This window comes from Marmota marmota, unplaced genomic scaffold (genome assembly GCF_001458135.2).
Source record: "Marmota marmota marmota unplaced genomic scaffold, marMar, whole genome shotgun sequence".
NCBI classification, from domain to species: Eukaryota; Metazoa; Chordata; class Mammalia; order Rodentia; family Sciuridae; genus Marmota; species Marmota marmota.
Window position 1 is genome coordinate 3,472,357 of NW_026000136.1, and position 17,899 is coordinate 3,490,255.

A 17,899-nucleotide genomic window follows, 5' to 3' on the forward strand; every position below is an offset into this window, starting at 1 on the left:
ACACACACACACACACACACTACTCTTACAGGTGACTGTGGAAAATGGAATATTATTATTCAGCCTAGAAAAAGATGGCATTTGGTAGTAAATGGATGCAGCTAGAGAATATCATTATAAGCAAAGTATGCCAGTCCCCAAAAACCAAAGGTCAAATGTTTTCTCTGATATGCAGATGCTAATTCACAATAAGGAGTGAGGACTAGGGAAGAATAGAGTTACTTTAGGAAGATGGGAGTAAAGGGAGGGGAGGTGGCATGGGGGTAGGAAGGATAGAAGAGTGAATCAGACATCATTACCATATGTACAAATATAACTATACGACTAGTGGGAATCTACATCATGTACAACTAACAGAATGAGAAATTGTACTCCATATATGTATGATATATCAAAGTACATTCTACTGTAATGTATAACTAATTAGAACAAATTTTAATAATATAAAAAGAATACCAACAAATTTTAAAACATTAGGTGAATAATGGAGAGGAATTCTGCTTTCTAGGCATGAGGACATTTTAGAATCCCACAAAAATAACAAGTTAGTAGTATGAAAATAAATATTCCACAGGAAATTTTAAGCCAGATCATGATTTACATGAAAATACATGTAATCAAAGGAATGCAGATGTGCCCCTAACATTCAAGCTAATGCGGGGCAGGGCAAAGAAACAAGGAGGAAAACCCACAAAGGCATGTATTATCAAAATGGGGGTCATTGTAAGTGGCTGCAGCCCAGTCTCACTTGGAACTTCTCTGGAGCCTTATGAAATGTATCTCAGAAATGTCTACCCTTACAGGTGACTGTGGAAAATGTTTATCAGCTCCCATATTTGATAGATAAATATTGCCCTACAGTCACTGGCCTTGATTTCTAACTAGCTCAAGCATTAGTACTCAATTAACATTCTGGATGTGGTGCCAGAGAACCCCAGGAAACATGAGGCGTGGGTGGAGACACTTTTGCTGCCAATTGCACTGGCATAAAGCCACTCCATACTACGTGGAACCGCTGATCACAGCAGTGGCTCAGACTGAAGGTATAGCCAAAAAGATAGCATTGAGACTGTTATTGAACCACTCAGTTCATCTGTACCTACTGTTAAGTCTGTCAAAGAATGTCCTCCAAGAGAATAATTAACTACAATTTGTACAAGGACTTCTTTTAAGAGAGTTAGTATAAAAAGCTATTTTTCTTATTTGGGGAAGTCTCAAGGCTCTATTTGATCCTATGTTTCGCCTTTCTCTCCATCTTATTCTGGATATGCCTAACTCTCATCTAGAACTTCAGTTGGTCTAATTTGCTTACTGGTAGCTTGATCCAACCCTTTACCTCTGCTTTTATTTGCCTTGCTTTTTGTTGGGTCATGGAACTTGTCATTTTAGATGATCTTACTGGCTCTAAGAGAAACCTCAGTGAATTCCCTCTTCTTCTCCACCATATGGCACCAACCCTGCTTCTTAGGTAATCAGGTTAGTTGCCTCTATAAAAGTAGTAACTAATTTCTTGGAGTGCTATTGGCATGCAGAAAACAAAGTGACCAGGGTGAATTATATGGTAAGGTTCTCTGATTCCTTACTTTATTACCAGTGGGAAACACTTTCCCTTAAGAACCAATACCTCTGATCCAAAAGAGCTTCAGATTGGGAAATGCAAATAGGTCCTGGGGATGGAGGCCAGTGAGATCTTGATCCCTTAGTTGTGATCAACTGGTTCAACACATATATCTTAGAGAATGGTGCCCGACACTACATAATGTTATTCCTAATTCCATGTTCTATTAGCATTGCTATTTCCAGTTGATGTTATAGATAGTGTGACTAGTGGGTCCCCTGGTAAAGCACCTCTTTTCACATCTCCTTTTGGAAGTGAAATGAGTCCTTCATCTGAGGCAGTGCTGTGCAGGCTACCAGGCTTATAAGATTAAGTGTTGTGTAAGTCCCCAGATGGTGTCAATGAGCCTGGAAGGCAGATCCACATCCAGAACAGATACCAAGTTTGATAGGAATGAATCACTTCATGCTTCCGTGTTGGAAGTGGCAGATATAATCATGTAATCAAGTGACCACTTAGAAAAGGGTGCTGTAATGAGGGCTCAGCATCAGTCAGAACTGTTGTCAGGTTTGACAGCTCACAGTGCAAATGCCAGACAAATGCCAGATTGGCTTTGATAAGGAGGAGTCAGTTCTCTTGGACCTCTTCGTGGCTTCAGGCCTTGCCAGTGTTGCTAATTTGCTCATGTAACACTTCAGTAGTTGTGAGGAAGTCTAGATTACTTCCACACTTGAGTCATCCTGTCCGGTGAATTGTTGAATACCGTATTCAAGGTGGAAACTCTCTAGTATTATTAAAATAATCCATATTTTATAACCATCTCCATTGATCTGTTGACATGTGTCTACTTTCAGAATTTCCATTCTTACTCCTCTTAAGCCTCTGTCCCATTAGCTAAGTATTTTCTGTTGCCAAGGTGTTTCTTTATATCAATTTTTAAGCCATTCCTTTTTCAAACATTCCTGTCAAAAGATAAGGACCCAAGTGTATTGCTGTACTCTCCCTTCTTGAGAGGATATTCCTTCACTGTGTTCCTTTTGGCCACTTGTAAGACTGTGGTAGTGGCATCTCTGTTTTCAGCATTAAGGTGACATTGTATAAACCCAGGCCCAACTGTAACTGCTCCATCAACTGATGAGGCCTGAGTGTAGTTGAGAAAGTAGCCTTACTCTTAAGATTACTTGGCTCTGATAATGATTTACTTGTAACGTTTACCTTAAGTTGTATGTTTTCCTAATATCCCTGATTGCACTCTTGGTTTATACTAAGCTCACTAGGGGTGCTTTTCAGTGTATATAGTCCCCTGCTGCATAAGACATGATCATGTTCTAGAATCTTAAGGATCTGCGCACAACTCTCCTGTGAGGTTACTAGAAACTCCCCACAGTATCTTTGTTTATTACAAATATCTCTGGTAATGTCTGATAGGATGCGATATGTGTCTTAACTGGAAGGGTTACTTTAGAAATGCTGTTTAATCCTGATGCTTAGTCGTCTCTCATTCTGGGCTCCACTAAACCTAGCAGCCTGGGATAAGATAGACTAACAGGGATTAGATTTACCTGAATCAATGATAAAGCTCAATCATAGATATGCAAGAATGGTTTGTAAGACACTGAATATCACGCAGTGAAAGATGTTGGTCCCTGAGAGGTGAAATACAAACAAGATGAGCTCTGTAATTGCCCTCATCTTATTGCTTTTAAAGAATTTCCAGGCCGTGACTTTAAAAAGGAACACAGGTGGAGGACTTACAGAGTTGAAGAGATCTGAGAATTTGGAGACATTGACCAAGTTAAAATTTCCAGGATGGCGTACAGTAAAGGAAGAGCTGCCTGGAAAAGACTCTGGAAGCCTGCAGATAGCCCCCTGGAGTATTCAACAGAGCCTTCCTCATCACTTCTGTTGAGTCAACTATACGAGCCCAAGGAAAGAGTTGCCTCAGAAGAGTAGCCCCCATGCTTGCCCAGGAATGGATAGAGGGCCTGTCCTCACCAGCCAAAATGAAAAGCTGCCAAACTTTCAGGACTATGAATAGAGTAGACAGATTGTCTTGAGTCTATGGAGGGTAAATATTAGTCCTAAAGAAATTACTGCTCTAGTCCTACCTAGCAAGTCTTAGAAAACAAGACCAAAGTATCACATTGCTTTCAAGTATCTTTAGAGTATCAGAGAACAAAACTCAGGGACGTTTATAGGAAATGCAAAAATATCTAATACTCAACAAGGTAAAATTCACAGTGTCTATAGTCCAATCAAAGATTATAAGACTTGTAAAGAATCAGGAAAGCATGACTCATAAAGAAGAGGAAAATTAATAGATTGAAACCAGGCTGGACTGACCCAAATATTAGAATTGGAGAAAGGCAATAATATCATATGACTGTATTTTATATTGTTAGATTTGGATCTGGAATATCCCCCAAAGGCTCATTGTTAAATTCTTGGTTCCCAGTGCAGCAATATTCAGAGGTAGAACTTGTGACAAATGATCGGATCATAAGGGCTTTGACTTCATCAGTGGATTATGCCATTGATAAATTCATAATCTGAGTGGACTACTGGGAGATGGTGGAAACTATAGAACCTAGTTGGAGGGGTATGCCCTTGAGTACCCTGTCTTGTCCCTCTCTTTCTCTCTCTCTCTCTCTCTCTCTCTCTCTCTCTCTCTCTCTCATTGCTGTCTGTCATACATTGGGCATCTTTCCTCTCCCTTCCATCATCATGTTCTGCCTTACTTAAGACCCAGAGCAACGGAGCTAGTTGACCATGGACTGAAACCTCTGAAACCATGAGCCAAAATAAATCACTCATCATTTTAAGTTTTTTTATTGTCAGGTGTTTTGCCACTGTGATACAACTAACACACATACATTCTAAGTAGAGACATGAAAGATATTTAAAAGACATAAACCAGACTTCTAAAGATGAAAACTATAATGTCTGAGATGAAACAAAACTTGGACAGGACTATCAGAGATTAGGCATTGCAGAAGAAAATATTAATACACTTAAGGATTTAGTAGAACTGTCCCAAATAAAAGGCATAAGAAAAAAACTCCTACAATGAAAGAACATTAGTGAGTTATTAGAAAACTTCAGATGGTATTGTATGTGTAATTGGAATTCCTAAAGGAAAGATGGGAAAAAAAATACTTAAATAAACTAATGCTAAAAGTTTTCCAAATTTGTTGAAAACTACTAAGTCACAACAACCACAAACTGGAGTTACCAGCCAGTACAATAACGTAAGAAAAAGAAAGAAGTCATCCATATTCAAAAGAAATGAGGCTGTCTTTATTTTCAAGTGTGATGATCATATATGTAGAAAATGTGATACATATAAAAAGATGCTGATGAGTTTAGCAATGTTATCAGATGCAAGATCAATATATAAATATCAATTATATTTGTATACACTAGCAAAAATTGAAAATTTTTATTTTATTATTGTTATGGCTGGCCCTCTGTATCCATAGGGTGCCCAGGTTGAAAAAAAAAAAATTTTAAGAAAGTGTCAATACTGAACATGTACAGACATTTTTCTCTATCATTATAATATAACAACTATTTACACAGCATTTACTTTGTTTAGGCATTATAAGTAATTTAGAGATGATTTAAAGTACATGGAAGGATATGCAAATGCTTTGCTCTTTATGTAAGAGACTTGAGTTCCTGTAGATTTTTGTATTGAGTGTGGTGATCTCAGGGTCATTCCCTCCAGAGATACTAAATGTCAACTATAAATAATTACATATACATGTATAAATACACACATTCTCTCTCTCTCTCTCTCTCTCTCTCACACACACACACACACACACACACACACACACACACACCCCTCTATAAGTAACAAAACATCTGAAACACTTAAGGATAAATCCATTAAGTGTTCTGCAGGATTTTTACACTGAAAACTTCAAACATTACTGAGAGAAATAAGACAGTCTGTGGAAAAATAAACTGTGTTCTACTTTTTTTCTCAGATTGGTCGATGTCTGCCTCCTATAGTAGTATGGCCTCATATTCGTATCTCTTCCACAAAATTGTGTGTTATTTGTTTTTATTTCTGGCTCTAGTGTGACTGTCTTTTCAACTCTGTGTAGTTATGCTAGATATGATTGTTTCTGGGTATCATTGATGCAGAATTAGCATTAAGCTTTTCAAGGTATTTTTGATTTTGAATTGGAGATGATTTGGATTTAAATACTTAATCCCTCTTGGTTCTTTTATCTGGGGATTATTGTGGTATCTAAGTGAAGAACTTTGACCGGAATGATCAATCTAATCTGTAAGATGATCTATTGTTGACAAATACTTCCAAATGATTCAAGTAAAGGCTTTTAAAATTATGTTTTGAATTCACTTATTCTTATGTTATAGTACTTACTCTTTTACTGTCTTTTTCCATTTTGTCTTGATATGGATATTTTTAACTATGTAGAAACTAACATCGCCTTCATACCTCCATCCTGGATATAATTGTTCCAATTTTTATGTCCACAAAGAATCTGGCATTATAAAGAAGTAATTGGAGATGGAATAAAAGATTTTTAACCATAAAAAAATCAATATCTTCTTTCCCAAAGGTTTTCTGACATACCATTTCTTACTGACTTGAGAAAGTATTTAATCCTAATAATGCTAGATTTCACAGAGTGGTTCCAGTCATATGTCCATGTTTCATTTAATGCAGATTTTACCTTTCCTGCCCTGCCTTCATTAAAGAAAGGCAGAAATGAATGAAGAATTAATGGTTCCTGCAATATTATTTATGTTAATAAAAATCACATAACAGAGATCCAGATAAAGAGTCTTAGGGAACATTTCACATTTCAATATTAACTCTATTGTTTGTTCTTTTGTAGTTTAAAAATTTGCTATGGGTGCATTATAATTATACATAATATTGGGATTGGTGCTATATATTCATACATGCACACAACATAACAATATAATTTGGTAATTTTGTTCCCAGTACCACCCCTTTCCCTCCTCTCTGCCCTTTCCCTGGACCCTTTCCTCTATTCTATTGATCTCCTTTAGATTTTCGTGAGATTGCCACTCTATGTAAACATCTCCCCACTTCTCTCCAGCTCCAAGACAGAGAGAAACATGCAGCTCTTCCTTTCTAAGTTTAGCTTATTTTACTTAATATGTTCTCAAGTTCCATCTGTTTTCCTTTAAATAACATAATTTTGTTTTTCTTTATGGCTAAATAAAACTCCATTGTGTATATAGTCCACATTTTTTTTTGTCCTTTCTTCTCTTGAGGGACACCTAGGCTGGTTTTATGACTTGGCAACTGTAACTTATGCTGCTATGAACATAGGTATGCATGTATCACATATGTATGCATGTATGATGACTTTAATTCTTTAGAGTAAATATTGAGGAGCGGTATGGTGGGTCGCATGGTGGTTCCATTCCTAGTCTTTTGAGGAAATTCCATACTGATTTCCATAGTGGTTATGCCCACCAACAGTGTAGAAGTATTTCTTTGCCCCCACATTATTCTCCAGTATTTGTTATTATTTGTACTCTTGATGGCTGCTGTTCTAACTGGAATGAAATGAAATCTCAGTGTAGTTTTGATGTGCATTTTTCTAATTGCTAAATATATTAAACATTTTCTCATTTACTTGTTGTCCATTTGTATTTCTTATTTTGTCAGTTCATTTGCCCATTTATTGATTGGGCTATTTGTATCTACATATTTTGTCCATTAATTTGAGATGAGCTCTGTCTCTACCAAGACTTGTAGAATGGAGACCTCTCCAAATATAGGGAAGTGGTTCAGATCCTAGGTAGACCAAGCTTGCCACATGTCCACTCCAGTGGTAGCCAGGCAATTATTTGTTCATGGACTAATATGGTCCTGAGACTGCTTCCTAGAGAAATTCTTGGGTCCTTCTAGTGGCCCATTCAGAGTGGTAGATATCTCCTTCTTTTTTAAAATTTTTTACATACATGACAATAATGGAATGCATTACAATCATAATTATCCATTCACAGCACAATTTTTTGTAACTCTGTATATAAAGTATGTTCATGCCAAATTATGCCATTATACATGATTATTATTATTATTATTATTATTATTATTATTATTTGCATTAGCTCACTTGGTAGAGTACTTGCCTTCCATGCCTAAGGCACTGGGTTCAATCCCCAGCACCACAAAAAAATAAAAAATAAAAATAAATAAATAAATCCTTGGTTTTATTAGAGTTACCTATTCAGTTTTTTTAATGTATTATTTCTTGTAATGAACTAGCCCTGGAAAATACTCTGTTAGTCTCATAGAATTCTGCCTTGATAAAGAGAATACAAACATTCCCTGCTGTGTTTGTTGGGAACAGGAGCAGGCATTTCCTATATCTTAGAGGCATATGGTGCTAAGATTTTATCATACTTTCTTATAAAGAGCCAGGAAACTTTCTCTGCTTAAAAATGTGTGTTTATAAACAATAGACTTACGATGAATATTCCCATCTGTTAGGTGAACATAATTTGTATAGGAATTCTGGTAATAGGTGTAAGACTTTGCAACTTTTTTGGATTGTTTTCCCTGGTGAGACATTAGATTAAAGAGATGATACAAAACAGCATATGCCTAATATTCAATTTTGTATCTGCTTCTCCCTGGTGTTTGAAAGCACTGCTATTTTTGTGCATTAGTACATAGGATTATTATAGAAATTCATAAGAATTTAGATCTATTTAGGACACTGCAAAAAAGAAAAAAAGTAGACTAAAAACAATTATATAATAAAATTGTCCTTGTATTTTTTCAAATCTGTACTACAATGACCTATACCTGTACTACTTCTTTTCTAAAAATTTGTGCTGATTTTGTTTTAACTGAATCTCAAAACTCTTCCTTATTAGAATCACAGTATATAATAATCAAGCTGCTCAGCCTTCTAATTCTGATTTGTAATTTAAATAAATGGAATTGACTCTCTGTGTTCAGTTTGATATTATTCTGATTGTCTTCATTAATTAATTTTGTTTGAGATGAACTCTTCTTCATAATAGAATAATTTTTAAAGAAAAGCTCAGCAATATTTTTTTATCATTAAAGATTTTACAAATCTTGCCATAGATCTCAAGAACAATTTCAGAGGGAAAACATATTTTGATTAATATTTGCTTAATGTCAAATTACCTGTATTTTCTAAATTTTATTCACCTAAAATTAGTCCTATCAGTTCTTTTCTCAGAATAATTGGACCCTCTTGAATAAAAAGAATAGTTGAATAGAAATGATTTTAAGGTATGCTTGGAACTGAACAAATAAAGCATACTACATGCTTTAGTTTTTACCTCATTTTAAACATGCTTCTCTGATGACAATTTGTAAGAGGACATATTTTTCATTTGTAGGTAACTATTACCAGAACATCATTTTAATAAAGGGGAGCATCACTGTGTTTTCTCCTCCTTTTAAGAATGTAGTTATCATCTGATTTGATTTTAGCTCTTTCTCTTTCTCATAGTAAATACCTTTGTATATGTAAAGAGTATTCAAACCTCAGATCTTACTCTGTTTTATTTACACATTCAAAAATTATCTATTTTATAAATTTTAGAGTATACATTTTATTATAATATAGACTAACAAAAAGTTGCATATTTAGAAAGAAATTAGAAATCAACACAGAAAAAGCTACAGAAATTATATAAATACAGTTTTGAAAGACAAATATGTGATAGAAGAAATCAGGGGAGAAATTTAAGAAATTCTTAGAATCAAATGAGAGTAGTGATAGAGGTTTATCGCTATGAATGCCTATGTAAGAAAATCAGAAGGATTCCAAATAAACAACCTAATGATGCACCTCAAGACCCTTGAAAAAAAAGAATAAACCAACTTCAAGACCAGTAGGAGGAAGAAAATAATTAAGATTAGAGCTGAAATCAATGAAATAAATACTAAAACAACAAAACAAAGAGTTGGTTCTTTGAAAAAATAGATTGACACACGAGAAAGAAGAAATCATCATAGACATTGCAGAAATCCAGAGGATCATTAGGGACTGTTTTTTAATTTACACTCTAAAAAATTGGAAAACCTAGAAGAAATGGGTACATTTCTAAATACATATGAGGTGCCAAAATTGAGTAAATAAGAGATATAAAACCTAAACAGACCAATAAGCAGCAATGAAATAGAAGCAGTATAAGAAAGCCTTACAATAAAGAAAAGCCCAGGACCAGGTGGTATTTTATTAGCTGTATTTTAACAGACCTTTAAAAGAGAACTAATGCCAATGTTCCTCAAATTATTCCATGAAATGGAAAGGTATGGAACACTTCTAAACTCATTCTATGTAGCCAGTATCACTGTGATACACCAGATAAGGACACATCAAGAAAAGTCCAGACAAATATCCCTAATGAAATTAAATGAAAAAAATCCTTAAAAAAACATTAGCAAACCACATTTAACATATTAAGATTGTACATCATGGCCAAGTTGGTTTTATTCCAGGGAAGCAAGTATGGTTTAACATATGCAAATCAATAATGTAATTCACCACATAAATAGAATTAATGACAAAAATCACATAGTCATTTCTCCTTATAAAAGGTGAAAGCCTTTGATAAAATTCATTATATATTCATGATAAAAATACTGAAGAAACTAGAAATAGAAGGAACTTAACTCAGCATATATGTAGTCTCATAAAGGCTATCTATGAAAAACCCAAGGCCATCATCATAATGAATGTGGAAAAACTGAAAGCATTTCCTTTAAAATAATTTTTAAAAAGACAAGAATGTGCATTGTACACCCTTCCTGTTGTACTAGGAACTCTAGCTAGAGCAATTAGGCAAGAGAAGGAAATAAAAGGGATTTAAACAGGAAAGAAAGAAGCCAAATTATTACTGTTTGCTCGTGATATGACCTTGTGTTTAGAAATCCATAAAACTCCACCAGAGGACTAGTAGAGCTAATAAACAAATTTAATAAAAACCAGGTTAAAAACTCAACATACAAAAAATCAATAGCTTTCCTTTATACCAGTAATGAATCTGCTAAGAAAGAAATCAGGAAAACGGTTCCATTCACAATAGCCTCAAAAAAATTAAAAATGAAAATAAACCCAATAACCACCACCTAGGAATAAATATAACTAAGGAGATAAATGACTTCTAAAATGAAAACTCTAGGATGCTGAAGAAAGAAATCAAAAAGACCTTAGAAGATGGAAATAATGCCCATGTTCCTGGATAGGCAAAATTAATGTTGTAAAATGGTCATATTAACAAAAGCAGTATACAGATTAAATACAGTCCCCATCAAAGTACCCATGACATTCTTCAAATAACTAGAAAAAACAGTCCTAAAATTCATTTGGTGGGGAAAAAACTCAAAATAGCCACAGTATTTCTAAGACAAAAAAATGCAATGTAGGAGGCATCATAATACCTGACTTCAAATTATACTACAGAGCTACAGTACCAAAACCTGCAGACACATAGACCAATGGACCAAAACAGAAGATACAGAGACAAACCCAAACAGAAACAGTCATCTGATCCTTAACAAAGGTGCCCAAAGCACACACTGGAGAAAAGACATCCATTTAATCAAATGGTGCTGGAAAACTGGGTTGTCCCTATGGAGAGGAATGAGAGTAGATCCTTCTTCTTCACCCTGCACAAAAGTCAACTCAAATTGGCTCAAAGACCTAGGAATTAGAAACTCTGCACCTCCTGGAATAAAATGTAAGGTCAATAATTGAACCTGTAGACACAGGGAATGACTTTCTCAATAGCACCCCTAAAGCTCAGGAAATAATACCAAGAATTAATAAATGGGATAGTACCAAATTTAAAAGTTTCTGCACAGCAAAAGAAACAATTAAGAACGTGAGGAGTGAACCTACAGAACTGAAAAAAAATCTTTGCTAACTACTCTTCTGACAGAGGATTAGTATCCAGAATATGTGAAGATCACACATACACACACACACACATAAAAAAAAAACAAATAATCTGATGAATAGTCAAATGAGTTAAATAGAAATTTCTCAAAATAATACAAATGGTCAACAAATACATGAAAAAAGTTCCTAATATTTTTAGCAATTAGGGAAATGCAAATCAAAACTACAATGAGATTTCATCTCACATCAATCAGAATGGCAGCCATCAAGAATATAAACAATAATAAATGCGGGAGAAGATGTAGAGAAAAATAAACATTTTATGCTGTTGGTGGAATTGTATATTAGTGCAACCATTATGGAAATCAGTGTGGAGTTTCCTCAGTAGACTAGTAATTGAACTACCATAAAGCATAGATACACCACTCTGTGGTATTTATCCTAAAAGTATTAAAGTCACCATACCATAGTGATGCATGCATACCCATGTTTATTGTAGCACAATTCACAATAGTCAAATTATGGAACCAGCATAGATGCCCATAAATGAATGGGTAAACAAAACGTGGTGTATATATATACACAATAGAGTTTTATTCAGCCATAATCAAGAGTGAATTTATGTCATTTGCAGGAAATTGGATGGAACTTGAGAGAATTATGTTAAATGAGATAAACCATATTCAGAAAATCAAAGGTGGTATGTTTTCTCTTGTTTGTGGAAGCTAGGGAGGATAAAGGAAAAGAAAGATATAGGGTGGATCTCATGAAAATGGAAGGGATACCAGTAGAGTAGAGGAAAAGAACCAGGAGGAGGGAAAGAAGAAATACTGGGGAATGATATTGGCCAAATTATATTGTTATATCATTTATATTGTGTGCATGTAAGAGTATGTAATGACAAATCTCATGAATTGTTGAAGTTCTTCAACAATTAAAGAAAATGTAAGACAACATTTTTTTTTTTTATGGTGCCCTTCTTTGCACATGAAGGAATGTGTTCTGTAAAGCAATTAGGTGTTTCTTTCTTGGGAGATAGTTAACCTATCTAGTTACATAACTTGGTGAGTTTGGAGGTAAGTATATACTCATGAAGCCAAGGCCACAATCCACAATGCAAGCTCTCTATCATCCCCCAAATGCCACTTTTTTTCATTATTACTTTTGTTTTTAAATATGCAATATTGTATTGTTAACTATAAGCACTGTAAGCTCATTTGATCTCTATGACTCTTTCCTCTTATGTAACAAAATCTTTGCTTCCTTTGCTACCTTCTTATTTACCCTCCTACTAGCTTCTGACAGCCCCCATTCTGCTCTCTGCTTCTATTGGCTTAATATTTTAGGTTCATCTTACAAATATCATCATGTTGTGTGTGTCCTTGTGTTTCTCACTTATTTTCCTTAACATAATGTCCTTTGGGTTTATCCATGCTGTTGTGGAAATGGCATGATTTTCTTCTTTTTTAGACTGAATAATACTGCTGAATGTGCATATACCACATTTTCTTTGTTAATCTGTTGACAGATACTTAGGTTGTTTCCAGATCTTGACTATTGTGGAACTGCAAATGACATAGGATTGCAGATACTTTTTTAAGATACTAATTCCAATACCTTCATATATGTACCCAAAAGTGGCATTGTGGGCTCAATGGTATTTCTATTTTTAATTTTTTAATGTTTATTTTTTAGTTGTAGTTGAACATAATATGTTTGTTTGTTTGTTTGTTTTTATGTGGTGCTAAGGATCAAACCCAGGGCCTCGCTTGTGCTAGATGAGAGCTCTACTGCTTAGCCACAACCCCAACCCTCTATTTTTAATTTTTTAGGAATCCTTCATTCTTGTTTTCTTCAATGATTATACTAGTACACATTCCCACCAGTGGTGTAAAGGATACCCTGTTCTGTACACCTTTACATCATTTATGATGATGATGATGATGATGATGATGATGATGATGATGATGAGTGTGTTTGTTATCAGGTATCAAACTCAGGGACTCTTGAATACCACATTAGCACTTTATCACTGAACTACATACCCACCCCTTTTTATTTTGTTTGGAGACAGGGTCTTACTAAGTTACCAAGTTTGGCCTTGAACTTTCAATCTTCTTTTCCCAGCCTCCTGAGTAACTGGGGTTATAGTCATGTACCACCATATCCAACTCATTTGTTGTTTTTCCTTGTTTTAAAAATAGCGTTCTAACAGGTGTGAGGTAACATTTCATTTTATTTCTTTATGACTAATGATGTTGAGCACCTTTTTATATAAATGTTGGCCATTTGAACATTATCTTTGGAGAAATACCCGTTCAGCTCCTTTGCCCATGTTTTAATTGAGTTCTCTCTTTCACTGCAGAGTTCCTTATAAAGTTTGAATATTAGCTGGTTTGCTCAAACCTTACTCTTTTTCTTATTGGAGTATTATACATAGTAGATGGATTCATTTTGACAAAATCATACGTGGATGAAATTAATTTCAGTATCCCTTCCCACCCTTTTACTTCCCTCTTCCCTCCCCTAATTCTCCTTCCTCTACTCTACTGATCTTTCACACGTTTATTTTTTGAATGGTTCTTTGTACTTACAAATAAAGGTGAAATTATCTCACAAATAACTCATAGTTGCTGTTAGTACCTTGGTCAGGGAAGGGTTGCTTAGATCTTATGTTACCAAAAATAAATGTTAGCTGAGCACCTGCTAGATGTGATGCCAATGCTGTCCAGATATGACCACTAACATTTTTTTTTTAAATTTGGCAGGTATGTTATTCCATCTTTGCAGAAGCTCGATGCTGGATTTTACCGCTGTGTGGTGCGAAACCGGATGGGTGCGCTGTTACAAAGAAAATCAGAAGTTCAAGTTGCATGTATGTATTCAGTAGAGGGACCTGTGATGTTAACAAGACAAAGCAGCTGTGGGGAGCAAATCAAAATCATGTTTAGCCTTTGTAGGGACTAAGTTTATTGTTGGTTCAAGTCAAATAGAATGATTGTTGAAATTGGTGAGAGAGGAGTGAATGCTAGTGTGGCTGGCCAGGTGAGGGACTAATGAGGCAGATGTCATGTTTTCCAATGGAAAAGGTTAAGGACCTCCATAAGGCACTGGGGAGCGTGCAATAGGGACCTCCGAAAGGCACTGGGGAGTGCAAAAAGGAATAAAATGACTTTTGTTTGATGAATCAGTTAGATGCTCTTATATTATACAGAATTCAGTACTGATACTGTACATGTGCAGTTCTGTTTTTAAATCACTAGGCAGGCATAAGTTTTTTTGACATGTGATGATGAAGTCATTCAGCTAAATCTGTGTACAGAATAATTCATAATTTTTATTCAATAGGATATTTGAAAATATAATAAATAGAGTACAGATCAATACCCAAACCATATTTGAGTAAGTTAAGAGCCTGGAATTTATTATAATATATTAAATTCTATTTTATACAATTGAGTTTGGACTTCTCCTTGGTTAATTATTTATATCCTTATTTCTGCCCTTCATCTATAGCTCTTAGATGTTTTCTTAACTTCCTTTTCTCCTTCCCTTTGATAACAAATTTCTCTTTACTTTAAAGTAACCATGGATATTTTCTTAATCTGATTCATTGGTTTGTTTTATCTTTCCCTCAAATATTATACAATGTTACATCAAAAATAATTTTTTTAAAAAAGGTAAAAATCTTACTGCAAAAAATATAATAATAATTGAATGAGAAAGCCATAGATAATACAGCTTTCTTAGGGAAAATTCCAAGTTAATATACATTTTAAAATGTAGTGTTTTGCCATATCTATGTTTGTACACATTAATCTGTATCTAATCATAATATGGGTATTTTTCAAAAATTTCAAGGTACCATTTTAAAAATTAGCCATTTATATCTACATTTGAATTGCTGTTTTTTTCCCGTTGACCTCATTTTTATGTTTTTAACCATTAGAACAAGAGTGACCCAAATTAAGTCAACAGTGAATAGGTAAGAAAACTCCTTATAAACTCCACACTAGTTAGAAAATATTGCTCCCAAAATACCTGCTAGGGAGGCAGTCACCCCAGAAATGAATAGGAGGAGAAACCAAGTGGAGCAAGAACTGGTGCTGGGGAGAACAGGCCTGAAAGATTTGGTAGCTGGGAGAGGTCCAGAAGCATTTTTTCACAGTTCCAACAGCTTTCTGACAACAGCTTCCTGTACCTCTAGGATACTTTGCAGCAGTTTATTTTAGTGTTGCAAGCAGTTGCAATCATCCTCTTTGTTGTTACAGTAAGATAAAGGAGGTGTGACTCTGCGGAGTAGTAAGCTTCTTGGCTACTTTGGAGGTGTGGGGCTTTGCCTCTTGCTTCTTTCCAGCCAGATCTGTGCTTGACAGTGCTGCACTTCAGCCTCGCCAGTCTTATTGTTAAGACTAGCATCATTGCCAACTTTACTGTAAAATATAGTTATTTCCATTTCCAACCTCTACTCTCCCCACAAATTGTTTTCTAGACTTAAAAAATCTAATTTCTCTCTGCAGATATGGGAAATTTCATGAATTCAGACCAGAGGAAGACTGTTTCACAAGGACATGCAGCAGTTCTAAACTTACTGCCCATCACCAGCTGCCCCAGACCTCAAGTGACCTGGTTTAGAGAAGGGCACAAGATTATTCCAAGCAACAGAATGTAAGTTTCTTTAAACATTAAAGCTTCAGATACAATTGATTATGCTCACTGGCACCATTTACATATTAAGTGAACCAATTAAGGTTACCAGTGATTTGAAAAGAATAGCCTTGTCTAGGAGTCCTAACTCAGTCCTTAATAAATAGCTATTTTGAGACTGGTTTGGTCATTTTTAAACAGCTTAAGCAGTGCCCATGTAATATTATTCTTCAGTATGTTGCACACCCGGAACCTAAAGAATTCCTGCCCACTCTTTGTAGCCCATTCTTTCTGTTCTTGGATGGAGTTTAAGGTGTCATGGTCATTCTTGAATTGTATCTAGCTTCTAGTTCTGGTTTAACCAGCCTGGTATTTACTTGTACAGCTGTGGGATTTCCCTCCTCTTTTTATTGAGCCATGTTTGATACTACTTTCTCCGACGATAAAACAGTAATTACTGCTTATTTCTCTTTATCCTTTTATCCTACCATGACAGTTTTATTTCCTTTTGTCTAATTAGTGGCTCGAGCCATCTATTGCAGAATAGTCGTTTTGTGATTAGTTAAGCATTATTTCAAGGTGTTCTTGCCTATCCCACATTCAAGATATTTATCTAATGCCAGACAGGTTTTCTTCATTTGGAGATTTAAGTGATTAAAACGAACATTTGATATATATTTCATAACTAGGCATTTTGCAATCTAAAGACAATATTCCAAATATAAAGGTTTCAAGGATGATAATTTCCAAGAGGATCATGAAATGCTGTAAGCTTAGAGTAAAAGTCAAATATTTATACTGCCAATTGGTTGCATTTACATAAAAATTCATGATGGGAAGAAGCTTTTGTGTGTTTTGTTTTTCAAAAAGAACATTTCTAAGACAATTTGTTGAAAAGATTTCAATTGAAATTATGAAAGTAACTGTGGCATAAACCTTCTTTCTCCCCTATCGGAGTACCCATGGAATCTCTTCTTTAAGCCCGATTTTGTCATTTGTCCACCTAGGTATTGGAACACTTTTTGAATCTAGAATATCCATAAGCTTATTTAGCAAATGTTTCTATTTTGGTTATTGAAACAGAAAAAAAACATGAAATATATGTAAAAGCCATATTTTTAAATTCTAAAACTATGAATGATCTTAGAAAATGGAATAACTGCTATCTCTTTTGTTTTTGTTTTGAGAAAAGTGACTTAGATATCCACCTTTATATTGATTCCAATCATTGCAGATGCCTTTCGAGTTTGGGTGAAACAAAAAAATTGAAGGATCAATATCTCATTGCCTTAGGAAATTGTTAGACTGAGCAAATGGCAGCTCAGAGTTTTATATGAATGTTCTGGAAGCTTCCAGTGTTGAACACAGTATGACAGGTGAAAGAGGAATAATTGCTAGGGGAAAATTGGTACCAGGGATGGGGAGGTAGATTGAATCAAGCTTCTTCTTAATTATTATCAATTACAGTAAAATATATGGTGGAAGGGTTATTTTAACTTGATAGCAAATAAGCATGTATTAATTTATTAACTTGTGGTTTAGCTTTATTTATAAGATAATGTTTATTCAAGAAGTATGAAAGGGTACACAATAAAATAACACTTAATTTCATGAGCTTTTTTAAGTTTGCAGATTCGTGCTAAAGAGTGTTTAATTCCTAATGAGCTAATAAAGTAAAAATACTGTTAGGGCTTTAGTTTAGTGTCCCATCAAACAAATGGTCTGCTTACAATTGTGATGCTACTGATAAACATCCAATCTCAGTGAAACAATGTGCTGGTATACCTCT

The 17,899-nt window shown here is 34.8% G+C and overlaps 1 protein-coding gene across 3 annotated transcripts in view; it reads left to right on the forward strand.

Moving 5' to 3' along the window:
- Sdk1 (sidekick cell adhesion molecule 1) overlaps positions 1-17,899 on the forward strand; it is a 521,957-nt gene that overhangs the window by 7,252 nt on the left and 496,806 nt on the right. For 2 of the 3 annotated variants that reach the window (XM_048785279.1, XM_048785280.1), the window contains exons 2-3: positions 14,232-14,338; positions 15,984-16,131. In XM_048785279.1, the coding sequence (XP_048641236.1) occupies positions 14,232-14,338; positions 15,984-16,131 (255 nt within the window). Of the gene's footprint in view, positions 1-14,231; positions 14,339-15,412; positions 15,449-15,983; positions 16,132-17,899 lie in introns of those variants that run through there. The other variant, XM_048785281.1, reaches the window with a different exon arrangement.